The sequence below is a fragment of the Rutidosis leptorrhynchoides genome, chromosome 8, assembly GCF_046630445.1.
Source record: "Rutidosis leptorrhynchoides isolate AG116_Rl617_1_P2 chromosome 8, CSIRO_AGI_Rlap_v1, whole genome shotgun sequence".
NCBI classification, from domain to species: domain Eukaryota; kingdom Viridiplantae; phylum Streptophyta; class Magnoliopsida; order Asterales; family Asteraceae; genus Rutidosis; species Rutidosis leptorrhynchoides.
In genome coordinates, this window is record NC_092340.1 from 303,460,243 (window position 1) to 303,487,848 (window position 27,606).

Sequence of the window (27,606 nt, forward strand, 5' to 3'; positions counted from 1 at the left end):
AAATCGAAGTACTAAAGCAGTTCAAATTCTCTGACTGGGGCTGGTCAGTGCCCGTAGATCTACCTTTAGGATTCGCGTCAATTAGGGGCCACTTCCCTAATTCTTAGGTTACCAAGTTAAGGGGCAATATTCGGTATAGTAATCCAACCATAGAATGTAGTTTTAAGTACTTGTGTCTATTTCGTCAAACATTTATAAAAGCAGTGCATGTATTCTCAGCCCAAAAATATATATTGCAAAAATATTTAAAAAGGGAGCAAATGAAACTCACAATACTGTATTTTGTAGTAAAAATACATATGACGGCATTGAATAAGTGTATGGTTGGACTCGAATTCACGAACCTATATTAAGTGTGACAACCCAGAAATTTCTGACCAAATTTAAACTTTAATCTTTATATATTCCTGACACGATAAGCAAAGTTTGTAAGTTGAATCTCAAGAATTTTAAATTGTGTTCATACACTCATTTAACCTCGACCAAATTCCAATGATTCACGAACCATTATATGAGCGAACATGATTTTATATGTATATGTGTATATATTATAACTTGAAAACATTAACAAAGTATTAGACGTATAATTTTATATAAACGTATTTGTTTCAAAATATATTCTAATAGTTATCAATGGAATTAAAAGATGATATCAGATGATTGAATTATTAGATACAATGATTTATAATTACGAGTCTCTGTTAAGAGATCCACTGTGATTTGAGGAATCTATTCTTTTTAACGGTATTCAGAATAATTAGTAAGTGATTTATTAGAAGGAACAAAAGTGTCAATTAACGGGAACTAGACAAGGGTTAGTGGAGATTCCCGTTTTTTTTTTTTTTAATTTATGCTTTACAATAATTGTCTCGTGACTTTTGATAAGATAAACTATTAAACTTTTATATTAATTAACGTGGAAGTAAAATTGTAGAATATAGATAACTTAGAAGATGGATATCGACAAGTTAAGTAAATTAACGTTTTACATTAAAATGATTTTATACGTTTACCTAACCTTTAGATTTTATATCACGTTGCACTAACAAACATTAAAAACTTGAAACCTATGAAAAGTATATTTAATCTTACTTCTCTAAAATGTTTTACGATATAACAACTTCTACTAATATAACATTTTTAACAAAACGATTCTTTAATATACTTAGTTTTGGAAAGCAAAGTTTTCATATTTATTTAATATTGTTTCAAACGTACAAAAATAATTTTTAAAGAACTGTATTAGTGAAACGTCTTATAAGATAAATTGTTCACAGGTTTTAAGGAACTAATTAAAGCTTGTATTATAAATTATATATATATATATATATATATATATATATATATATATATATATATATATATATATATATATATATATATTGTTTCAAAAACGTAAAACGTGATATGACATAATATTTCTGTTACTTAAACGTTTTGAACTTTGAAATATAATTAGATAGATATTTCAATTATATATGAGATATAAAAAATTATATTTTAAGAATATATATATATATTTTACAAACGCGTTAATGTATAATTTAAAACGTTTTGATATTATTAAACGTATTTTAATAATCAAACAAGACTTTGATTTATAGAAGCAAATAACCACAACACTCAAATGCATAAGTTACATTTTGTGTAATATTGTTTGTTAATGATTTAAGACTATATTTTGATAAGGGTACGAGTCATTAAAAGTGAAAGACTAGTTTCTCAGCGTACGAAACGTCATTCGAGAAACCGAAATCGAGACACTAGTCGAGTGACAACGTACGAGACTTTGGAACCAAGATTTTAAGTTAACTATACATATATATATAATATAATATATAAGTAAATATATAAATTAATTAAATATATATTAAATAATTAATAAAAGTGTCGGCAAGGAATTTGATCTTGCAAGTGAGCTGTCAAGACTCCCCATGCGATCGCATGGGGAATGAACTACAATGTCATGCGATCGCATGACAGTAGGATTCAGCAAAAGTCTTTAAATGCAATCGGGTTCGGTTTGTAACACACACAAATATATCAAACGATATATTACTCCCTCTGTATAAATATTATTATTATTATTATTATTATTATTATTATTATTATTAATTAAGATTAATGTTATTATTAATCTTATTATTAGTAGTATTATTATCAAGTTTCTACATAAATTACTACGACAAGGGTACGCGCGAGTTATTTTAAAACGGATTTTATGAGTAGGATAGGGCTAAGGAAATTATGGGTTATAGCTATGGAGGTGATGGGTATAGTTCATGGGTATGCTCGTGAGGTCAATCTAGTGTTTATCGTCTCCGTTGCGTTTACGTACCTTTCCTGCAATATTGAATCTCAATATTGATACGTGAGTACTCATAATTTAACTTTTACATACAAATAGTGTATCCCTGACTAGTGCTCGAGTATATAGGATTATGCATGTTTGTACTTTTGATATTGCCTTTAGTTAGGTTATGTTAAATCCTGAATTAGTTATATATGCGGTTGAGATAAGGTATAAAATATGCATGTCGTTGGGAAGCTAGCGTTAAATTGAGAACTTTTCCTTTAGATATCGAATGGTTTCGATGAATAGATTTTGAATTATAGTCAATTAAAATTTAGTATTATTATTTAAAAATGGTTATTGTTATTGTTATTATTATTATTATTATTATTATCATCATTAAAATAGTTATTAGCATTATTAATAACATCATAGTAATTATCATTATTAGTATTATTGTAATTAAAACTAATATTAGTAACACTTAATTATTATGATTACTATTGTTATTATCAAAATGAACGCGATATAAAAGACAATTAAAAGCTATCAAATGAATCAATTAAGAAAATAATGAGTATGAGTATCATGATGAAATTAAAATATTGTAAGATATGAATTTAGATAAAATTATTGTACTTATTATTTTATCATTACTATTATTATTAAAAGTATTGATAATATTAAAACTATCATTTTAACAAAAATTATCATTTTAATAAAAATGTCATTGTTATTATAAAAGATCATTATTATTATCATTTTAATTAAAATTATTATTTTAAGGTAATATTAAAAAGTATCGTAAATATTAATGATATCATAATTAGAATTATCATTTTATCATAATATCATTTCTAGTAAATATAAATATTGATATTTTTATTAATAAGATAATAATAATTATTATTACAATATAATACAACTTGTACTTATTATTATTGTCAATATTATTTTATCAAATAAATATATAATACAAATAATATATTTACCTTAATAAAACCTATCATAATATTTTTATGATATTAAATGAACTTTATAAATTTTATTACTTAAGATATATAAAAGTATATTTTTTATAAAGTTTTAATTATTAATAAATGAATTATATTACTTACTCTAATAAATCTTTTAAAAACATTTAAAAATATAAAACGACGATATTCAAGTTATATGATAATAATGTATAAATTTTGGAAATCATTTTGAGTCAAATTGACTTTTGTTGACCTTTGCATATTAGTCTCGAGCATTAGGATTGTGATACACTATGACCTAAACTAAATTGTTAGACAAATTTTGACCTATATATATATATATATATATATATATATATATATATATATATATATATATATATATATATATATGTTCGTGAATCTGAGACCAACCTTGCACTTGTTCAATGACGTTATATGTATTTTTACTACGAAATACAATAGGTGAGTTTCATTTGCCTTTTTTACCCTTTATATTTTTGGGCTGAGAATACATGCGAAATTTTTATAAATGTTTTATGAAATAGACACAAGTAATCGAAACTACATTATATGGTTGAATGATCGAAGCCGAATATGCCCCTTTTTTAGCTTGGTAGCCTAAGAATTAGGGAACTGGCCCCTAATTGACGCGAATCCTAAAGGTAGATCTACGGGAACTAACAACCCCCATTTTGGAATTTGGAATGCTTTAGTACTTCGATTTTATCATGTCTGACGGGTGTCCCGGAATGACGGGAATATTCTTATATACATCTTGTTAATGTCGGTTACTAGGTGTTCAATCCATATGAATGATTTTTGTCTCTATGCATGGGACGTATGTTTATGAGAATTGGAAATATGAAATTTTGTGGTCTATTAAAATTATGAAATGATTATTTATGATAAACTAATGAACTCACCAACCTTTTTGGTTGACACTTGAAAGCATGTTTATTCTCAGGTATTAAAGAAATCTTTCGCTGTGCATTTGCTCATATTAGAGATATTACTTGGAGTCATTCATGACATATTTCAAAAGACGTTGCATTCGAGTCGTCGAGTTCATCAAGATTATTACTAAGTCAATTATAGTTGGATATATTATGAAATGGTATGCATGCCGTCAACTGTCGATGTAATGAAATTTTGTCTTTTAAAAACGAATGCAATGTTTGTAAAATGTATCATATAGAGGTCAAGTACCTCGCGATGTAACCAAATGTAATGTATTCGTCCAGATGGATTAGGATGGGTCACGACATTAAGTATATATATTTATATGTTGGTCAATATCTGTCTAACAATTTAGGTCAAGGCGTAGTGTATCAAAATCCTAATGCTCGAGATTATCATGCAAAAGTCAACAAAAGTCAATTTGACCAAAATGACTTCCAAAATCTATACATATTTATTATATAACTTAAATAGAGTCGTTTTATATATTTAAATATATTTATCAGATTTTATTAGAATAAATAATACAAGTCACACATTAATAAATGAAAATTTATATTAAAATTTATATATGATAAAATATACTTTTATATATCTCAAGTAAATAAAGTTTTTACAGTCCACTCAATAAAAAATATAATGGTATGTATTATCAATGTAATTACATTACATGTGGTAAAAATATCTTTGTATCACATATTTATTTGATAAGATAATATTGATAATAATAATAAATAAAAGTTGTATTATTTTATAATAATAATAATTATTATTATTCTACTAATAATAATAACAATATTTATATTTACTAATGATGATAACAATTATGATAAAATGATAATTCTAATCATGATAATTTTAATAATAACGATACTTTTTAATAATAATATTTTTATATATCAATAATATTTCTAAAAATGATAATTTTTAATAATAATACTAAAATGATAATAATAATGATATTTTATAATAAAAATGATAGTTTTAATGAAAATGATAGTTTTAATATTAATGATACTTTTAATAATAATAATAATGATAAAAATAATGAAAACGATATTTTTATTTAATTCAATATCATACAATATTTTAATTTCATCATGATACTTATACTCGTTATTTCCTAATCGATTTGTTTAATAGCTTTAAGTAAACATTTAAATTGCATTCATAATAATGATAATAATAATAGTAATTATAATAATTAAATGATACTAATATTAATTTTAATGAAAATGATAATAATAATAATAAATATTATAATAATATTAATGATAATACTAATAATAATAATAATAATAATAATAATAATAATAATAATAATAACGATAATATTAATAATAACTTTAATAATAATAATGATAGTAATAATAATAGCAATAACAATTTTTAATGATAATACTTATATTAATAATGATAATGATAATAATAATAATAATAATAATAATAATAATAATAATAATAATAATAATAATAATAATAATAATAATAATAATTAATAGATAATAATAATAACAACGATAATAACAACGATAGTAGTAGTAATAATAATAATAATAATAATAATAATAATAATAATAATAATAATAATAATAATAATAATAATCATCATTTTTAATAATAATACGAAAATTAATGATAATTCAGTTGGTCATATCTTTTAATCCGTTCATTGAAACCACACGACTTCTAAATGAAAAGTTATTAATTTTTTGACAGCTTTTCAACGACATGCATATCATATATCTTATCTCAGTAGCATATGTATTAAATTCATGATTTATCATAAATTATATAATGATGAAAATAAACATTCAAGCATGCATAATCATATATACTCGAGCACTAGTCAGGGATACACTATTAATATATAAAAGATAAGATATGAATGCTCACGTATCAATTTTGAGATTCAATATTGCAGGAAAGTACGTAGACGCAACGGAGATGATAAACACTAGATTTGACTCAAGAGCATACCCCCGAATAATACTCATACCCTCCATAGCTATAACCCATAATTTCCTTATCTCTATCCCGCTCGAAAAACCCGTTTTGAAATCACTCGAGCATCACTCCGTCGTAATATTTTATGTATAATATTAATACTACTACTAATAATAATAAGTTTAATAATTTTTGATAATAATAATAAATAAATAAATAAATAAAATACGGAGTAAGATTGAGAGCAGAGAGATAGATGAATTGAATTCGAGCAGAAACGGTCGAGTTTTATAGCCCAGTTTTGGAACCTACAGCTCCGTGATCGTGGTACTTTGCAAGCATACACCTCCGCAATCGCGGAGGTTCCTGTCCCAGTTTGTCCATGATTAAAAACGTGAGCTGTCGACAGTTTTTATATTATTATATATAATATATTTAATTTATATAATTAATTATATATTATATTATATTATAATTTCGTGCATAGTTATCTTGTAATTTTTGTTCTGATGACTCGTACGTTGTCACTCGACTTATGTCTCAGTTTCACTTTTTCGAACGACGTTTCGTACGCTTAGAAAGCTAGCACTTTACGTTTCGCGACGTGTACCTTTATTAATAAATAGACTTAAATTGCGAATAAACTATATCACTCGAAATGTAACTTGAATATTTGATTGTTTTGGTCATTTGCTTCTATAAATCAAAGTTTTGTTATTTATTTGTATGATAATTTAAATCAAAACAATTTATATCTATTTAATATTATATTTAATCACTTTGTAAAATATATATATATATATATATATATATATATATATATATATATATATACACACACACACACACATCTTCATTTAAAAATATATATTGTACATATTACATATATTTAAAATATTTATTTAATAATATAATAATTAGTTTTTCAAAACTAATTATATTTTAAAGTTCATCAAATTTTATATTCATCAACATATTATCTTATAAAACGTTTTAATAATATAGTTCTTTTTAAACTGAAAACGTTTTAGTACGTTTAAAACTAAATCAAATAAATATGATAATTTTGTCTTCCAAAACTAAATATATTAGGAATCATTTTGTTAAAAGGTTAAAATAATGGAAATCGTTATATCATAAAATATTTTAGAAAAGTATATACACATAATAGGTTTTAAGTTTTTAAATTATCATTTGATGAATGTATGAAATCATTTTAAGGTAAAACGTCTATACCTATTTTCTAAGTTATCTATATTCCATAACTTTACTTTCCTCTTAAATAATATTAAAGTTAAATGGTTGACGCATATAAATAGGACATCAAACAAAAACTACACTAACCCTTGTCTAGTTTTCGTTAATTGACACTTTTGTTCTTACTTGTAAATCACTTTACCAATTATTCCGAATACCTCTAAAAAGAATAGATTTCTTAAATCGTAATGGACCTCACAAAAGAGACTCGTAATCAAAGTGAATCTTGATAACTCAATCATCTGATATCATATTGTAATTCCGTTAATAAATATATTGAACAAATATGTTCATATAAAGTATTATATGTTTAATACTTTGTTAACATTCTCAAGTTATAATATATATATATATATATATATATATATATATATATATATATATATATATATATATATATATATATATATATATATATATATCCATTTATATAATGGTTCGTGAATCGTCAGAATTTGGTCGAGGTTAAATGAATGTATGAACACAGTTTAAAATTCTTGAGATTTAACTTAACAAACTTTGCTTATCGTGTCGGAATAATATAAAGATAAAGTTTAAATTTGGTCAGAAATTTTCGGGTTGTCACAATAGGCTCACGTAAATTTTTTCATTACAAAAGATAGGCTAATCATACTAGTTATTGAATATGAAAAAGTCTGAAGATAATACTCCCTCTGTTCAAATTTTATTATCCAATCTCTCGTTTTAGGCTGCTTCTATTATTATATATAGATGCACACCCTCAAGAAAAATAGGTAGCCCACAATCAAGTACCTGACCAACAAGCATGGACTGTAAACAGTGATCGTATGCTAATCGGCACTTCATTAATCCATTCCATGATATCGAATAGTGAGATAGAAAACAATGAGAGAGAGAGAGTACGAAATCATCACAGGTCGAGCACAACTGATCGAGTACGATACAATGGTGGATTTAGGGATCGACTAAGAAGGCTTTTCGGAATCCATTTGACATCATTCATGTTTTTCAACTTTCCTGAAAGTTGGGGTGTTTCGGATCTATGGCGTAGCTTCAAACCCTATGGTGAAATCAGAGACATGTATATGGCGGGCAAAAGATTGAAATGAGGCCAGAGATTTGCCTTTGCAAGATTCAGCAAAGTAAATAACGAAGAGTTACTGTTACAATCGCTCAAGAACATACGTTTTGATGGGAATCCTATTCGTGTATTCAAAGTTGTGGAACGAAAGGTTGAGGACCAACCGTATTCCAGTCGTAATCATCCACTTAGGAATCAACAGAATGCCAACATGCGAAATGCAAGCAACACTAATGCCTTCAGGGACCATAGGTTTTATAGGGATTTCATTGATAATAATGCTCCAGGAAGACAACAAGATCTGCGAGATACTTTAAAGAACAATGACCTGAGGAAATTCCTCAACAAAAAAGCAGGTGAAAGGGTACCGGATAAGGAGATGAAGGATATGAATAACGTCATCAGGATTAGTGTTAAAAGGCAAGATTGTAGTAACAGACATCTCATTAAAAGGTTACTAGTGGGAATCTTAAAAGATTGGAAGAACATATCTCAAATGGTCAAATTGAGTAGGGCTGAAGGTTTGGGTAATTGTGATATTAAATATCTTGGTGGTAATGAGATCATGTGGGTATTCTACTCTTCGTTTGAAGTTGAGAAGATTATGAATAATTCTGATCATGCTATTCGTAGATGGTGCAATAAGGTTATGTTTCTTGAAGACAACTACCATTGTAATACTAGGCTGCTCCGGCTAATTGTCAAGAATGTGCCAACAGTATGTTGGAATGAGGGGTTTTTTAAATCAATTGGCAACAAGTGGGGTGAAGTGGTTGGCATGAAAAATTGTGACTTCTACCATGATAACCAAAATTTGGATCATGGTGTACTAATCATTCTCTCCAGGCATAAGCAAGCTATTATGGATGTTGTCTTTTTGTCTATTGATAATAAGGATTACCCAGTCCTTGTTATGGAGGATGTTCACCATGTTTTATGTCTAGATCTAGAGGATTATCCCATCGAATATGAGGTGATTGGGGATGAGAATAACTTCAATGAAGAGGTTAACGTAGAAGCAGATGATGATGATCATCCATGTGACGATGATGATTTTGTTAATGAAGATGAAGAGTTCGTAGAAGATACATTTGATTTATGATGGAAGTACCAAGTCTGAGTTTGGCGGCAATATTAACGATTTAAACCTATGTACTGATCCTGCACAGGAGAAGGAATTAAACTGTCCAATTGCTGATTCAAATTTCGATAAGGTTGAATGTCCTGGTAATTTTCTGACTGAGGTAGAAGATGGAGAGGCAAGTTGTTGCCTAGGTATGAGAGAGTTGTTTGAGGAAACCAATGTTGGGAAGAGTGAGAGGCGTAAGAAGAAATCCTTTGAAAAAAGTGGTAATGATGAGTGTGTGTCTCCAGGTTCTTCGAGTTCCAATAACGCTAGCCCTAATTGTGCTGGTTACGATACGGCTGATGACTCAGATAATGATATATTATTGGGCCATGAAACAGATAATGTGAATAATGTTACTTTAGGCCTTGATGAAGTGGGCCGTAACGACGCGCGCCAAGAGGAAACAGGTATTGGGCAAGGAACAAGTAAAATTGTTAATGGTAATTTAGGCCCAGAAGAAGTGGGCCGTAATGATGCAAACCATAAATCTATTGGGGGATCTGGTAATCAAGCCTAAGAGGATGATTGTGGTATCGACGCAAGATGTAATCGCAATTCGGATTTAATTGGGAAAAAAGGGAAAGTAAATCAAAATCAAACAGGTCGTCAAAACAGGTGAAACTCAAGTCACATGAACGTGCTGAAGGGATTGAAAAGAGGCGAAAGTGCTGTTGGTCCAGTATGTACCGATGGAAGGTGACGTCAAGGCTGATGAGTATCAAGAACAGCGCTAGAACAGCAAGTACTGATCGACCTGTTCGATCGAGGTGCTCCTCGTGTGCCAATCGAGTAGGCGATGCAACAAAAAACAATCAATCACAAGGTACCAACTCTAATAGCAGTGAGTCTCGCTAGTCGAATGAGGTGAGAAACTATGGCAGTAAGTTGGGACTGAAGTGGAAACCCAAGTTGCCTGATCAGTAAGTCTATCTCCTTCTGTCGAATTTTTTGTTATCATGAAGATCATATCCTTAAATATCAGAGGTTTTGGGCTTGGGTCCAGAGAAAATAAATTCGATTGGGTCAAAAAATTAATCATCACGAATAAACCAACATTCCTAGCTATACAGGAAACACGTTTGAAACTGATGAATCGAAGTTGGATTCAGTCTCTGTGGGGATCATCCGACTGTGATTTTTATCAAAAAAACGTGTTGGCTTGTCAGGCGGGCAGTTACTAATTTAGGACTCAAGGTATTTCGAAGCTTTGGATTGTATCTGCAGTGACAATTTTATGGGTATTCGTGGTCTGTGGAAAGATTCGGGCCGTAATTTTAACTTCATTAATGTCCATGGACCTCACGAGGACGTGGGCAAGATAAAACTTTGGGATGAACTTTCTTACCTACTATGCAGGAATAATGAGGGTTGGATTATTTGCGGGGACTTTAATGAGGTTCGGGTTCAATCAGATAGGTTAAATTGTGAGTTCATCGAATATCGGGCGAGAAGGTTTAATGACTTCATTGAGAACAATGGGTTGATGGAAGTTCCAATAGGCGGAAGGAACTTTACACGAATTAGTGATGGCGGCCTCAAATTTAGCAAAATCGATAGGTTTCTTGTGACCGAGTCCTTTTTCAACATGTGGTCTGACCTCACGGCGGTTGTTCTAGAAAGAAAGTATTCAGATCACTATCCAATTATGTTGAATGATGAAGAAAGAAACTTCGAACCTAAGCCTTTCAAATTCTTTGATGCTTGGTTTGATGAAGAAGGAATCGATGACATTGTAAAAAACTCGTGGATTCTTTCGGTAGGGATTAGTAACAGGAAAGATTGTTCGTTTCGCAACAAGTTGAAGAATGTTAAGAATGCTTTAAAGGAATGGAGTGTGAATAAATTCAACTCTCTTGATGGTGAGATCGAAGCTTTGAAATCACTATCACTTAACTTTGCATTAAAGGCGGAAAATAATCAGTTAAATGAGGTCGAAAGGGAAAATTGGCTTCTTACAAGGAAAAAGTGGATGGATAAAGAAAGAGTGAAAACGAGTATGTTAAAGCAAAAGGCACGTGTGAAGTGGATTCTAGAAGGTGATGAGAATTCCAAATATTTTCATTCCGTTATTCGAAGAAATTACAACAAAAGCTACATAAGAGGCTTGAATGTCAATGGTATTTGGGTAGATTCACCTTACACCATTAAAGATGAGGTTTTCAAACTTTTCAAGCGAATGTTCGAAGAAGGGGATGATGATAGGCCAAGTATGGAAGACCTCAATTATCCTTGTCTCTCCATAGACAATGCTTCTGATCTTGAACTTCCTTTTTCTGAGATTGAAATTAAAAATGCGGTTTTTGATTGTGGGAGCTCTAAGGCTCCCGGTCCCGATGGTCTTAACATTCGCTTTTATAAAAGATATTGAGAAGAGTTAAAGGGATATCTTACTCGTGCAATTGAATGGTTTTGGGAAAAGGGGGAGATATCTCGTGGTTGCAACTCATCGTTTGTCACCTTAATCCCAAAAAAGGCTGACCCCATTGGGCTTAGTGATTATCGCCCGATTAGTTTGATCGGTAGTTACTACAAAATACTCGCAAAGCTTCTCTCTAACCGGTTGAAAAAGGTGATCCCTCACCTTATTGCCTCGGAGCAAAGTGCATTTATTAAAGGTAGATTCATCTTAGATGGTGCGTTGATTGTAAATGAAAGTGTTGACTACCTAAGAGCTTCCAAGAAAAAAAGCATCTTGTTCAAAGTTGATTTTGAAAAGGCATTTGATTGCCTTAATTGGAATTTCTTATTGGATGTGATGAAAAGTATGGGATTTGGGTGTAAATGGAGAAAGTGGATTCATGCATTTCTAAAGTCCGCGGCTATTTCAATCTTGGTAAACGGGTCACCTACAAAGGAGTTTTCATTGGGAAGAGGTATTCGGCAAGGTGACCCACTTTCTCCGTTTCTCTTCAATTTAGCCGCGGAAGGGTTGGGTATTTTAATCAAAGCCGCCATCGAAAGGGGATTATATAGAGGGGTTGAGATTGAGAAGGACAAAATATGCATTTCGCATCTCCAATACGCGGACGACAAAATATTTATTGGGGAATGGAGTCATGAAAATGCATCAAACATTCGGAATCTCCTTAAATGTTTCGAATTGGCTTCGAGTTTAAAAGTGAACTTTCAAAAGAGTTGTTTATATGGGATCGGGGCAAGTGAGGTAGAACTAAACCATTTTGCATCTCGTTTGGAATTCCAAGTGGGGAACTTTCCTTTTACTTACCTTGGACTTCCAATTGGTGCAAAAATGAATAAAGCGTGTAGTTGGAACCCGATCATTGATAAGTTCAAATCAAGACTTTCTAATTGGAAAATGCGGACATTGTTGTGTGGAGGAAGATTAGTCCTAATTAAATCGGTCCTTAGTAGCCTTCCATTGTATTACTTCTCGATCTTTCGTGCTCCGACTTGCGTACTCAAAATCCTTGAGAGTGTGAGAAGAGAGTTCTTTTGGGGCGGGGCGGAGGTTAACTCTAAAATTTCATGGGTTAAATGGGTTAATGTGGTTAGTTCATATGAAAATTTGGGGGGGGGGGGGGGAGTTAAATTTGGGTCTTTTAAAAAATAAAAATCTTTCTTTATTGGGTAAATGGTGGTGGAGGTTCAATACCGAAACCAACTCTTTGTGGGCACGTATTATTAGAAGCATTTACGGTTCTTGCGGTGGTATGGATTTGGAGGGCGAAGCAATTCGTTCTCTAAGTCCTAGTGTGTGGAAAAATATCCTTATTGCAGGTACTCACATTCAAGAATTGGGGGTCGATTTCAAGGAATCCTTCATCATGAAAGTGAATAAAAGATCGCAGATGAGTTTCTGGGACTCCAAGTGGCTGATTAATGGCAAATTGAAGACAAAATTCCCAAGACTGTTACGCTTAGACTCTGATAAGGATGCACGAATTACTGATCGGGTTCGCGAGTCAGATTCTGGTATAACGGTGACAAGTTGCTAGTCGAGAAAGTCTTCTGGTCGCACATTGGGTGAACTTTCTGAGCTACAACAACTCGTGTCAGGTTATTGCTTCGAAGAGACGGGTCGCGATACGTGTTCTTGGGCATTATCACATAATGGTATTTTCACTGTAAAATCTTTATCTCTTATTCTTGATGATCTTTCAATTGAAAATACTTGTGTCGAAGAAACCACGCGTAATAACTTGGTTCCAAAAAAAGTCAAAATATTCGTTTGGCGGTTATGTAAAAAAAGACTCCCCGTCAAAACCGAGCTTGACAAAAGAGGTATAGATTTACATAGTGTAAGATGCCCGTTATGTGATGATGATCTAGAAACCGTTGAGCACTCGTTTATTTTTTGTAAATGTGCGATGGACGTTTGGGATAGAGTTTTTGGGTGGTGGGGCCTTGGTGCCATGTCCAACCGTAGTATTGCCGAATTAATGAGAGGAAATGGCCCCACCTCTTACACCACGATCGTGAAGAAAATTTGGCAAGCGGTTGAATGAGTTTGCGCGTACTTAATTTGGAAGAATAGAAATGAGATGGTGTTTCGAAGTAAATGTTGGAGTGCACCGGTAGCTTTGAACGAGATTCAAGTTAAGTATTTTGATTGGGTCTCCAAAAGGATAAAGAAGCGGAAACTCGATTGGCTAACGTGGTTAAACGACCCGAGGTGTTATTTAAATGCATTATAATTTGTGTAGGCTCGAGTCATGTACCCTTCGTGTATAGTTTTTAGCTTTGGGTTTGGTTTGCTACCTTTGCAAACCTTGTATTCATTTGGGTCATGAGTCATGTATTGGCAAGCCATGTTTGTGCTTGCCCCCGTTGTACTTTCCAAGTTTTAATATATGCTTGCTTTTCAAAAAAAATTGTAATATATAGATACATATAATAATATATTTTTTTATTTTTTTAATTGATATACTTATAAAATAAGAAATTTACATAAATGTTAATGATATAATTGATAAGAGCACCGGGTGTCGTATGAAATCACTGATGTTTTCATTGATCGATGCCAGAGATAGGATGGAAAACGACACTGCGCCAACGTCCTTGGCTCACCGTCGGCAAATCGACACTGAAGTTCAGCACATTTTATTGTTGATAAATTAAATTTTTAACCGTGTGTTATTATGTTTAATCAATTTTTCACACTTATATAAACACATAACCATTTCACATTTTCTACACACATTCACTCTTACTAATACTCGTACATATTTTATATACACTCTCACTAAAAACAATTTAACCATTCATGGCTTATTGCATTACTTTTGACGTTCATTCCGGTGAGTTTTTACCGACGATATGAAGAAACATTACGGTGGTTCGAAACATACGTTGGAAAATGTTGTTGTTACTGGCTTTAATTTGTTTACTTTGTTCGATTATTTAAGACGAAACGTTGATCGAGGCATCCGAGTTTACGTTTTGGGATGAAGACTCGTAGGAATTCGTGTTTCTTAAGGACCATAATAAATGTGTCGAATTGCTCGGAAAACAATATTAACTCGTCGCGAATTGTGTTGTATACCCCTAAAAATACCTTATGTAATCGTATTATAATGTTAATATTATTAATATAATATTTAATATTTAATTCTCTATTAATGTACTCTGTAATATCTTATTTACATTTAATTAAGTATTACTTTTATTTGATACTCCGTAGAACATAAATTAAAATTAATTTAGTTAAATGTTAAAAATAAAAAATAAAAAATCACATCGAAAATCGAAAATGAACGCCAAAAAACACCTTCAATTTCTTTTATCTCAATCAATTTCAATATCTGGACCACTGAAATTAATATTTAATACAAAATAAAATTAATAAAAAGTACGGAGTATATGTGAGTGTGACAATAAAATTAAAGTTAAGGACTGTGCTTGCCTAACACGCGATGTATTGCGCGTGGGTTGCCACTAACTTAATACGAGTCCGTACAATAGAATAGAAGCAAGTGAAAAGAATCACACATATAGGTACACGCCTCCTGTACGTATATATATATTTTATTTCGTACCATGTTCATCTCCACCATCATCTAACCACGATAACGACCAAAACAACATAAATATAAAACCCTAATCTGACTTTTTCTTCAATTAAATCGTATTCGTCTACTATATCTATATCTATATCTATATCTATTTTCTCTGTCACTAAATCAACAATCAATTAATGGAAGTAGCTTTAAAACGAAGCCTAATCGTACTTGAGGTAGTTGTACTTTCACTACTTTGCAGTATATCGTTAGTTTTCTCTGGCGATATTGTTCATCAGGATGACGTGGCGCCTAAAAGACCTGGATGTGATAACAATTTCGTTCTGGTATACTTAAATTTCACCTAACGTTTTAGTTAATTGTTAATTTGTTGATAGTTTATGTTTTGCTTATCAGATTTATGGAGTAATATATTGGTAGGTTTTTTGTTTACTGATAGACGCAGATATTGTAATTTAATAATTAATTAATTTATTACTAATAAAATGTTAAATGTTAGTCCTTTGCTAGCCTAATTCCTTGTCTGTTTGCTAGACTACCATATCTCGCTTTAAGAATCAATTTAGTTTTTTTCTTTTTCTTTAATAAGTGTTGAGTGTAATTTATCTTTACATTCCACCTTTGTGTGTGTGTGTGTGTGTGTGTTGTATATTTTACTGTATTGTATTCTGGTAAATAGTTTGAAAATCCTTTAGCTGTTATCTGTGAGTTTAGGGTAGAATATGCCCAAATGGAACGTTAGTTAATGGAACTTGCATATTCAGTGTGCTTGCTTTATTTAGTGCTACAGTGGTTTTACTATATGGAAACTTGATTTTTTGATTTACTCCTTCAATGGGTTATTTAGTTGAGACGTTTCACTTTTATAGTCAAAGGTTTATTTTTTTCCGAATGGCGATATCGGCATCAACAATAGGTGACTTAACCACCTTCGGGATCATATGCCACCCACACACACGTTAGTAGGAAACCCAATTCGTGACGATGTTGGCAGTACCATCGAAGGTTGGGAAAACCCCCCGAGACCTTTCCAATTCGCATTGATGTTGGCAGTACCATCAAAGGTTGGAAACTCCCGCTTTGAGTGGGAATCGAACCTGGGTTGGCAGTACCCAAGTTGGACCCCCACCCCATACCACTCAAGCCAAGACTTCGGTGGTTATAGTCAAAGGTTTATTGTTTGACCTAGAATCTCGTGTCTTTAGCACCCGGAAGGCTTGAAAATGTCAAGTTATTCTGAGATACACAGGTCAAAACTTAGATGAAAAGGATTGGACACCATAACCTTAAAAGGCCTTTAGAGAGAGTGTATTTAGAATATATAAGGTCTCCACCTATAACAACATCTTTAAACAAGATAATCTGAAGTCTTGCAGTTTCATAATACAAGAAGCCTAATTCTCTGCGCATATTAATAGTGCTAGGTCGATCTTGGCCCCCACATAATATAGAACATCTGGACAACTCTATGATACTAGAAAATTCTAGTTCTGTCAAGTGGTCATCGTTAACGTACTATAGAACATTTGGCTTACTTGGTATGCTCTTTTTTCTGATCATTTCATCATAATTGCAACTCTTATTTGTATATTTTTTATTTTAGGGTATTTGCTTCAAGTGATTTTCTATCTTTGTTTTAATTTCTTTGCTGACCCGTTGCATTATAGGTAAAAGTTCCTACTTGGATTGGTGATAATGAAGAAGAAGAGTTTGTAGGTGTTGGTGCCCGATTTGGTCCTACATTGGAATCAAAGGAGAAGGATGCTAATAAAAGCAAGGTTGCCCTTGCAGACCCTCCTGATTGTTGTAGTACACCTAAAAACAAGGTTTACTTTTCTCTCTTTCTTACCCTCCCTCTGTCTACATCTCTCTCAATAACTTGATACATGTCACTGATGAGTGTATGAAGATTGTTATTGAAAGTTTTTTCAAGTTTGCTACTTATATCAGAACTCAGCATTCGGCGGTCTTATTGTCTGTAGCTTACCGGTGAAGTAATCCTGGTGCACCGAGGTAATTGCAGTTTTACGACCAAGGCGCATGTTGCTGAAGCTGCAGGAGTTTCAGCGATTCTAATTATTAATAATCAAACAGGTACATCCTTTTACATGGCTTTTCCTCACTTCTCTAGTTGTTCGACAAATTTTTAAATATTGTGTATACCGTCATGTGGAAGCTAACGTGACATCCTTCTACAGAACTCTTCAAAATGGTGTGCGAAGCAGATGAATCAGATGTGCATATTCACATCCCTGCAGTGATGCTACCACAAGATGCTGGTGCGAGCTTGAAAGAGAATCTTCAAAACAAATTAGATGGTATGTGGAACAATTCTCTGTTCTTGTAAATTGGTAGGCCTCCGTTTGTTTGCCTGATCTTTGGGCAATATCTCTTGTCAGGCTACATTTTGCTTTTGCTTGCGATTTATCGATTATGTGTGCGATGTCGCCTAATTGTTCCTTTGCTTTTTTGTAACCATTGAAGTTTTGTTTTTCTCAGTTTATGTGCAGCTATACTCTCCAAAGCGCCCACTGGTTGATGTTGCAGAGGTGTTTCTGTGGCTTATGGCTGTCGGTACCATATTATGTGCATCTTACTGGTCTGCCTGGAGTGCTCGAGAAGCAGCTATTGAACAGGACAAAATATTAAAGGTCATACAAACCTTATGATAAGAATGTATTCTTCTTATACATAGAGAAAACACTAATAAGAGTTTTACTGAGCCTTAACAATAATGTTCTTGTCAGGATGCTTCTGACGAGTACTTGAATACAGAATCTTCCCGGTCAAGTGGTGTTGTGGATATTAACACAACTTCTGCAGTTCTTTTTGTTGTGATTGCATCCTGCTTCTTGGTCATGCTTTACAAGCTAATGTCGTACTGGTTTATTGAAGTCCTGGTTGTCCTCTTTGCCATTGGTGGTGTTGAGGTGCATTTTCTCTCACAAAATTTAGACACTTACATTTGAATACTTTGATTACCGTGTTGATAATAGATAAATTTTGATCCTTTTCACTTTCAGGGTCTGCAAACTTGTTTGGTGGCTTTGTTGTCCTGGTAGGCAAGTTTTTTTCCTTTTTTTTAATTATTGTAGTTACTTGTTTATGCAAAACAATAACTTTCGTGAGATACAAAACCAGTGTTGCAGAACTCTTAATTATTATGGCGAGTACTCGGTCAAACTGGGTCAAGCTTGGTCAAACTTAGTGAAACTTTGTCAATCTCGGTCAAAACTCAGGATTAAGCAGAAAATCGTTCAAAACTTGGTCAAAATTTGGCCAAAACTCGGGATTACTCGTAAAATTGGTCAAAACTCGGTCAAAGTCATACTTGGTCAACATCCGAGTACTCTCCGAGTTTCCGAGTACTTCCTAAAAATTCCCGACCAAGTACTCCCGAGTAGCGATTTTTGCAACCATGTACAAAACTATAAACTTATACATGTCACACACCGGCAGTTATGGTACTGATAGCTATTATAGGTGTGAAAATGGTCACTGCTACTGTAAACTACTAGTATTGGCTATATTTGCTGACTGATGTTCTTTGATAACTGGAGTTCTTGCTGTGCCAGTTACATAAGTTTTGAACCATCAATAGCTTCGTTAATATGTTTGTACAAGTCTGTAGTCTAATGTCTGAACCAACTGTTATACGTTGCAGTTTCAGATGGTTTGAACATCCTGCAGAAACATTCGTCAAGGTTCCATTCTTGGGAGCTGTGTCCTATCTTACTATCGGTGTTTCTCCATTCTGCATAGCATTTGCTGTCGTATGGGCCGTTTATCGTAGAGTTTCTTTTGCATGGATAGGTCAAGATATACTTGTAAGAACTTTATTCCTTGTATGATCACTCTTAGGCTTTTTGTAACATAAATAATACAATACAATAGATTCGGCATTTAAATAAGATGGTTTAATTTTCTGAAAGTAAATTCTCATTCTCTTCTTGAATCAGGGTATCGCGCTGATAATTACAGTAATCCAGATAATACGAGTGCCCAACCTTAAGGTAGTTGTCTAAATTTTATTTCCAGCTACTTCAAAAATGTGTTTTTGTGTGTGTGTGTGTGTGTGTGTGTGTGTGGGTGACAAATGAGAGCATTCGATGTCAATATCGCCGTTCAAAAATAAAATAAAATTTCGAAGTGTTTTTCCCGTTGTCTTTGAAATCTACATATTTTATGAATATAGGTGGGGACAGTACTCCTCAGCTGTGCGTTCTTCTATGACATATTTTGGGTGTTTGTTTCCAAATGGTGGTTCCATGAAAGTGTAATGATAATGGTGAGGTTCTACGACTACTGACCACAATTGCACTAGTATTAGTTTTCGATATTGCTACTTCATGACTGATTCATCTTCTAAATACAGGTGGCTCGTGGAGATAAGAGCGGAGAAGATGGAATCCCGATGTTACTGAAAATTCCACGAATGTTTGATCCTTGGGGTGGCTATAGCATCATTGGATTCGGTGACATTATATTACCAGGGCTATTGGTAGCCTTTTCCCTAAGGTTTGAACTGTTATTTTTTATGAAATAATTATGCGGACAGTCCCTATGGTTTGCTCAGAGTTCACATTCTATCCTTGAACTTTGTTTTTTTTTTTTTTTTTGCTTGGGGAGTCCTCGTGGTTTGCACATAAACAACAGATACTGCACACGCAAAACGTGCATACCATGGACTCCCCAAGCATAAAAAGAAGTTCATGCACTGAATGTGTAATCTGAGTAAACCACGGGGACTGTCCGCATAATTATGACTTTTTGTTGGACTCTGATCGGTACTGCCGGTAGAGGTGGCTAAATAGTTGGACTGGGACACTGGTGCGTTGGGGTCTGAATGTATAGTTTTAATTCGGTTGAACACGAGTTGGGCTGGGTTGTTTCACCAACATTTCCCATTTAGCGTATAACAAATGATGTCTTAAAAACTAATTGCAAAATCTACATTCTTTCAGTCTTGTTCCAAATTTTAATTTATAAAGAAGTGATTTTGTGAACATATTAATACACCTTTGGTCTCTCTTGAGCATTTGACCCATTCATTTTCACCAAGTTTATAAAGCTTACCAGGTTGATACGGTACTGGTAAAGTAAAACCAGAATCAACTTATTTCAACGTAATATGTGGTTGGTGTTGTTACCACTAACTGCCACTTTGTTAACAATTAACCATATCATAATCATTTACTTCTGCAAGCAGATAAAAACTGCTTTGACCTGATACGTAGTTTCACTTGTAAAATTCGTTAACATCCTCGCAAAAATTCAAATGTAACATTTATCTGGTTTTAAGTAACTGTAAGATAAAATCTTTTGATAAAAGGAAATATTGCAATCCATCGGATATGTTATCTTTAGTTTTTAATATAATTCTCTTAAATATTTGATATTAGGTATGATTGGTTGTCAAACAAGAGTCTGCGAACCGGATACTTCTTATGGGCAATGATTGCTTATGGATTAGGTATGCAGAACTGAAAGCATGTTTTTTGAAAATGATAATTTGTTGTATTGCTTGGTATTGGCGTACTGAATTATTGGTACATGTCCTGTATGTTCTTCAGGTCTCTTAATTACATATGTAGCTCTGAACTTAATGGATGGACATGGTCAACCTGCTTTGCTCTACATTGTTCCTTTCACAGTTGGTAAGGCCCATTCGAAATTTTGTTTACAGCTAAAAGATCAACCATGATGATTGTAAATAGTCAATTCGAATGCAATACTTGAAGAGAAAAAATATGTATGCAACGTTGATGTTAAGTACCGAGTGTTTGAATTTGTAGGCACATTGTTGGTGTTAGGGAAGAAACGTGGCGATCTGAGACATCTGTGGTCGAGAGGAGAACCAGACCGGCTTTGCCCTCATGTTCAGCTTCAATCTTCTGAACAATAAAATAAGGAATGATACCTATATAGTATGCAAATAAGTGATCCCTTTCAGACATTATTCTATATCTGTAACTACACATATAGATCAAGAAACATTATATTTAGATACTTAGACTAGAAGACTTTGCGCTGCTGCTTATTATCGCGATTAGTTCATTTCTTCGTATATTTATACCCCAACCTGTTATGTTTCACTAGAGCAGATACTACATCAGTAATTTCTTAGGAACTTAAATTGGGCAATTAAACAAGGCTATGCGTCATGTCATTTGATTATCGGCCCATGTGTAATTAGATAGTTATCAGCAATCACAAGATTATAATCACGATAATCTATGTTTATGGATATAAGTAGTTACTAGTCGCATATCTTTAAACAGTCAGCTGACTAAGGGATGTTTTGAATTGTGATTGGGATATTATCTGATTATAGAGTTAGCAAAACGTTAATAATCAACAAAAAGTGTTACGCAAAAAAGTTATTAAAAGTTATTATCTCCGTTTTTGTTAAAGAGAAATGCAGTTTTGTAAAATCAGGTTAAGATACTCTATTTGAAATCATAATCTCAAGCACCCTCGAAACCATGATAAGATGATAACTTGAATTTGCTAGTGTAAAGTTTATTAACGTGTAAGGTTTTCTCTACTCAAGTTAATCGTTAAAGATTGAGTATTTTTACTCAGATGTCACTTTAACCATAGACTTCTTGTGAGGGTACCACTACTCTAAACCATCAACATCTTGGGATGATTAAAGTTTATACATAATAATGTTAATTATTGTTGTATTATATACATTGTATCAAGGTTAGAGAACTTGGATCTCGGAGATCTCGTTTGGACATTTTTGGGGAGTTATCGGCATCTCGGAAAAATTTCGGGAAGATCTCGGACGTTGAATTACGTTGACTTTTTAGTTTTTTAGTATAAATTTATATATAAATAAATATATGTATAAATATATACATTTTTACAAGATTTCACAAAAAAATCTGAGAAATGAAAGAAAATCCGAGAAATTACGAGATTTTACAAGAAAATCCGAGAAATGAGAGAAAATCCGAGAAATTACGAGAAATTCCGAGAAATGAGCAAGAAAATTCAAGAAATCGTGGCTTTGACCAAGTTTGACCCGTTGATCGGAAAATCTCGGAATAGACATCTCGTCTCGATTGTCTTCTAAAAACGAGATCTCGGAGAGATTTTAGAGAAAAATAAATAGATTTACAACATTGCATTGTATGTATACATACTTTCATGTACACATCAAATTTAGTGATAGACCTCATATATTTTTCATAATTCATGATTCTTTTTAAGTAAACAATCAATCTTTGAATTACAAAATACTTCTCGAATTATATAAGACCCATTTGAATTTCGATTCCAAAATCGCGGTTGCACACTTGCTTACGGATATAAATATCTTTTCATGACTAGTAAGGGCATTCTCGTAAGTTTTTACAATCAATCAAAATTAAATTTCATAGATCACACATAAAACAAAACCTTATCTATTTCTCTAAATACAAAATTAGTTAGTTAGAAAGAGTGGAAATGCTGCAGCCGGAGCTAAAACAAAGCAACATAATGTTTCCTCCAATATCGGAATGCAACCTATCCACCATAAACCACCGTTCGATCGCGGCAGACCTTGACGGAACCCTACTAAGAGGAAGCTTTTCATTTCCGTATTACGTTCTCATGGCAATCGAAGCCGGCAGTCTCCTCCGCGGCTTAATTCTATCACTCTCCATTCCAATAATCACGATAATCTTTATCTTCATCTCCGAAGATCTCGCCGGTAAGTTAATAATATTCATCACGTTCACTGGAATCAGAATCAACGACATCGAATTCGTCTCACGTGCCATTCTACCGCGATTTTATGCTGCGAATGTGAGGCAGGACAGTTTTGAAGTGTTCGATAGCTGTGAACGGAAGGTAATTGTGACTGCGAATCCGGTGGTGATGGTGGATGTGTTTGTGAAGGAATGTTTAGGAGGTGTGAAAGTGATTGGAACGGAGATTGATGTTGATCCGGTGACGAAAAGAGCTACTGGATTTGTGAAGGAACCTGGTTTTTTGATCGGTGAATGGAAGAAGATTGCGGTTGAGAAAGAGTTCGGTGATGATTTGCCGGATATCGGAATTGGTGATCGGGAATCTGATTATGATTTCATGTCTATTTGCAAGGTTAGTTCTTACCTCCAAATCATTATTTTGATTATTTGAAAAAGTTATACTTAGTTTGATATTCATTATGAATGAACTATATGAAATGAATGAAATTACCTTATTATGGTGTTACACGAATTAAAAATTCAATATGCTTGTTTGTTAATTGTTCTTGATATGATTTGAAGAGGATATTACAGACAAATTATGTGCTTAATGGTTAAAAAGAGTGTTTTAACTCTGAATTGTTCAGTACTGAATGTTGAACCATTCAGCATCATATGTCATTCAGAGATCCGAAACAAACGCGCAGAATACTGAAGCATTTAGCGCTCAATCATTCAGGGGCAAAGAAACACACCCTTAATTTCTTATCAATTAATTGTAAATCTGAGTTATGTGAATGACATTGGGAGATGTGTGATTTGAGTAAGTGAGGTTAGAGGATGTAGGAGAAAAGCTATTAACATATGTTTGTGGCTTCTATGTTTTACTCATCTCTACGTCACTCACTTGTCTTCAATTTGCGCATGATGCATGCATTTCATTTTTAGACAATTAAGAACAACCAAACCATCCGAGATAGCTTGATAGCTTGGTGGTTAGGCTCTATATTTTCATAAGAGATCTCATGCTCAAACATCGTTGCCTATATTGGTGTGGCCAGAAAAATAGTCGAAACAGTCACGGGATAACCCGTTAGTGTACATCTGAGTTAAGTACTCTCCTTCCCCGGGAGCCTGTATCCGTTTACCCGTTTATCTATTTTTTTTTCATTTAACGGCGATATCAACATCGAATGCTCTCATTTGTCACCCACACACGCGTTAGGAGGAAACTCAATTCGCAATGATGTTGGCATATACAAATAAAGAAAAACCAACTATTCAAAATGTTTAAAATGTGAACTTTGGCATGATACATTCCCCTTTCAAAATGTTAAAAGTTCGCATTTGTTGAACAAACCAAACATTCCTGTGGGTTGAAATAAGAGTCATCAAGCATCATCTCAATCTTAACTTTGCTGTGTTAGAAATTGAATTTTAGTAATTACTTGATCATTGAGACACTAAACTATACAAAATTGAAAAAAGTATGACTCGTATTCTTTTCATGTAACCTAAAAGCTCATCTGTCTATTTGTAGGAGAGTTACCTGGTACCAAGAGACCATTCTGCAAGCGTATTATCACCAGATCGTCTGAAAAAGCAGCCCATTTTCTACGATGACTACCTAGATCAACCACCACACCCTATGTTAACCTACTTATGGCTGCCATTCAGATTCGTTCTATCCCTATTTCCCGCTTACTTCAATCTCTCGATAGTGGAGGGAATTGTTAAATGCACCTATACTCGAAGGTGGTCATGGTTGTAGGAAGCAAAAGAGGAAGATACCATTCCTTAATAGATGCCAGAAAATTGAAGGTGCATATATGTAGTACAGTATATAGATACATTCAATTTAAAGTGTTCCATGTTTGGAATACAACATATACTGTGAACAGTTCATTGAAAGACATGTTGTGTACAGGTATTGTTATCCAGTTATGGTTGGTTAAGACTTGAGATGGTTCGACATTCGTCAGCTTGTATTTGTTATGTATCACTGCATCTATAAAATCTTAAAATATATATACTATAAAGATAAACATTGATCCATTAAATATAGGTAGTGACATGGTTAAGACCAAATCCAACATGGTTTGAAGCAAGTCGAATCAAAACAGATCAGGATAACACAAAATATAGTGTGCGAAAAACGTAAACAAATCTGAAAAAAAAAAAAAAGTTATCTAATCAACGGTTGTCACCTGTTGCCATTCTCCATCAACAGCTTCTTTCCACAGAGTGACATTGTTATCACCAGCAGCCACCGCCAAAAGGTTTCCAGTTAAAGACCACGATACCCTCCAAACCGGGACCTTGAAATCATACAAAACCGTACCATTCCAATTATCACCTTCTTTTCCAACAGTCCATATCACAACAGTACCATCCTCTGAAGCACTTGCAATTGTTGATTTCGGAAGTCCAAGATTCGGGGCCCACGCAACAGCACGAACCCAATCCGTATGCATTTGCAATGCAGGAAAACAGTCCATTTTCCAGATACCATTAGAAAGCTTCCACACTTTCACAGTATTATCACAACCACCAGAAGCCAGTTTTTGTACAGGTTCAAAAGTACCAGATCCAACAAGGGCCCCAGGAGCCATTGACGGGGCCCATGTAACTGAGGTTACTCCAATAGGATGAGCCTGATCGATCCTTGTAGTGTCCCACCCACCATCTGACCTGGCAGTATGAACTGATATGTTCCCATCAGAAGAGCCACAAGCCAAGCATAGACCAAGCTCGTGTGGGGCCCAGGCAATGGAGTTGACTGAAGATTTATGGTCGTTAAAAGTATGGAGCTGGGTCCACTCGTTTGGGTTACCTTCCTTCCAAATTATAACGGTTGCATCATAGGAACAGGATGCTAGGAGTGACCCAAATTTGGGGTGGGCCCACGCAACTTGCCATACTGGACCGTTGTGACCAGTTAAAGTCGTGAGGTGCTGCGAAGTAGAGTTGTTTCCGACACCAATTATTTTGATGGTGGCATCAGAAGACGCAGACGCCACTCGCTTCCCATAGTAATCCATGCACACATCATGGACAGTATCCGTATGACCTGTTTCAATCTTTTGTGCAGGCATGTTTTGCGATTCTCTCTTTTTTAATCTTATATAATAACTGAATTCCTACACTCCAGATAACATTCAGCAAAATCAATACAAACACGGATGATAAATAAATGAAGATCGATGTAAAAGATTCACCAGAGTTTCATATATTGGCTACATTATATTGGATTATATTCTAAACAGAATTAATGTGTATAAACTTAACAGTGCCAAGTCTTATAGTTAAACAATTAAACATACTCCACAAATCAAGATTAGTAACAAATTTTTAATCTAGTCTATTTTCATATCAGTAACCTATTAAATTTGAGATTTTATATTCCCGGATGGATGAGATACACACATAATTGAACCAGATCAAATTAGGGCTTTTTTTTTTTCTTTTTTTTTTATGTAAGAACATATCACAATTGTTGTTAGGATTCAAATGAGGTGAATTGAGCTCATAAATATACAGAATTACGAAATGATTAATCTGATTCATAATAAAAAATCAAATAATTAAACCGATCTGGAAGCTAAATAGCATGCAACAAACGAAATGATGTATAGATCGGAACATCGATATAATAACGATAAGGATAGATACCTGTAAATTATTAACACCGACTTAAAATCCAAAGAGTAACAGAATTAGTTCCGGCACCGATCAACGGGTGAAGATGCAGATTACCTGCAGGTAGACGGAGGTTTTCGTTTCGGAAAATAATACGGAGTAAATAAATAGATAAAAATAATGTAAAAGAAAATCAGTGTAAGGCTGTTGTAAAAGTTGCTAGTAGGGACGCATCGGTTGAGATTTAAAAAGAACGCATTGGTCGAATCGGGGACGCGTCGGAGACGCATCGGTTGTTGACCAACGTTGACTTTATTAATAATTTCTTAAATATATATTTATATATGTATAAAATAGCTGATTCTGTACCATAAATTTTTTAAATAAGAACTTGAATTTTAAAACAATCAAACTGTAAACTCAATTAATATTATCGAGTACATAATGAGCAAGGACACAGAGAAAAGAGCGGCCCAAAAAATGAAACAAACCCTAATTTTAAAACATATCACATCTTGACGAAAATTTGACTGATTTTGACCGTTTTTTGACCAACTTTGACAGACTTTGATCGAACTTTTAGCTTTGACCGTCTTTTGAGTCGTTTTCAGAAAAAAGGGACGGAGAACCCAAAAAAACTTTTACAACACTGCTTGTAACAATATCTTATATCTAGCG

At 33.1% G+C, this 27,606-nt stretch overlaps 3 protein-coding genes across 3 annotated transcripts; 2 read left to right on the forward strand and 1 right to left on the reverse strand.

Annotated features, from left to right (window-relative positions):
- Nucleotides 1-15,631: 15,631 nt before the first annotated feature.
- Nucleotides 15,632-21,817, forward strand: LOC139865030 (signal peptide peptidase-like 4). The gene is made up of 14 exons (XM_071853585.1): nt 15,632-15,930; nt 17,272-17,430; nt 17,587-17,698; nt 17,803-17,922; nt 18,104-18,255; nt 18,352-18,534; nt 18,628-18,662; nt 19,269-19,431; nt 19,564-19,617; nt 19,800-19,892; nt 19,980-20,122; nt 21,007-21,077; nt 21,178-21,261; nt 21,400-21,817. Exons 1-14 carry the CDS (start codon nt 15,781-15,783, stop codon nt 21,507-21,509), a joined length of 1,629 nt encoding a protein of 542 aa, XP_071709686.1. The 5' UTR covers nt 15,632-15,780; the 3' UTR covers nt 21,510-21,817.
- A 1,162-nt stretch (nt 21,818-22,979) lies between these two features.
- LOC139861245 (probable glycerol-3-phosphate acyltransferase 8) lies at nt 22,980-25,286 on the forward strand. The gene is made up of 2 exons (XM_071849562.1): nt 22,980-23,701; nt 24,830-25,286. Exons 1-2 carry the CDS (start codon nt 23,063-23,065, stop codon nt 25,058-25,060), a joined length of 870 nt encoding a protein of 289 aa, XP_071705663.1. The 5' UTR covers nt 22,980-23,062; the 3' UTR covers nt 25,061-25,286.
- Nucleotides 25,287-25,298: 12 nt separating this feature from the next.
- Nucleotides 25,299-27,087, reverse strand: LOC139861246 (protein transport protein SEC13 homolog A-like). The gene is made up of 2 exons (XM_071849563.1): nt 26,962-27,087; nt 25,299-26,429 (listed from the first exon to the last, which is right to left on the reverse strand). The coding sequence occupies exon 2, from the start codon at nt 26,382-26,384 to the stop codon at nt 25,479-25,481; it is 906 nt and encodes a 301-aa protein (XP_071705664.1). The 5' UTR covers nt 26,385-26,429; nt 26,962-27,087; the 3' UTR covers nt 25,299-25,478.
- Between the last annotated feature and the right edge of the window lie 519 nt (nt 27,088-27,606).

Excerpts from the sequence above, each read along its gene's own strand:
- LOC139865030 (XM_071853585.1), top strand. The coding sequence starts at position 15,781 with ATGGAAGTAGCTTTAAAACGAAGCCTAATCGTACTTGAGGTAGTTGTA. Across the intron at positions 17,699-17,802 it reads AATTATTAATAATCAAACAG|AACTCTTCAAAATGGTGTGC; the intron begins GTACATCCTTTT and ends ATCCTTCTACAG. Across the intron at positions 21,078-21,177 it reads AATGATTGCTTATGGATTAG|GTCTCTTAATTACATATGTA; the intron begins GTATGCAGAACT and ends TATGTTCTTCAG.
- LOC139861245 (XM_071849562.1), top strand. The coding sequence starts at position 23,063 with ATGCTGCAGCCGGAGCTAAAACAAAGCAACATAATGTTTCCTCCAATA. Across the intron at positions 23,702-24,829 it reads ATTTCATGTCTATTTGCAAG|GAGAGTTACCTGGTACCAAG; the intron begins GTTAGTTCTTAC and ends GTCTATTTGTAG.
- LOC139861246 (XM_071849563.1), bottom strand. The coding sequence starts at position 26,384 with ATGCCTGCACAAAAGATTGAAACAGGTCATACGGATACTGTCCATGAT.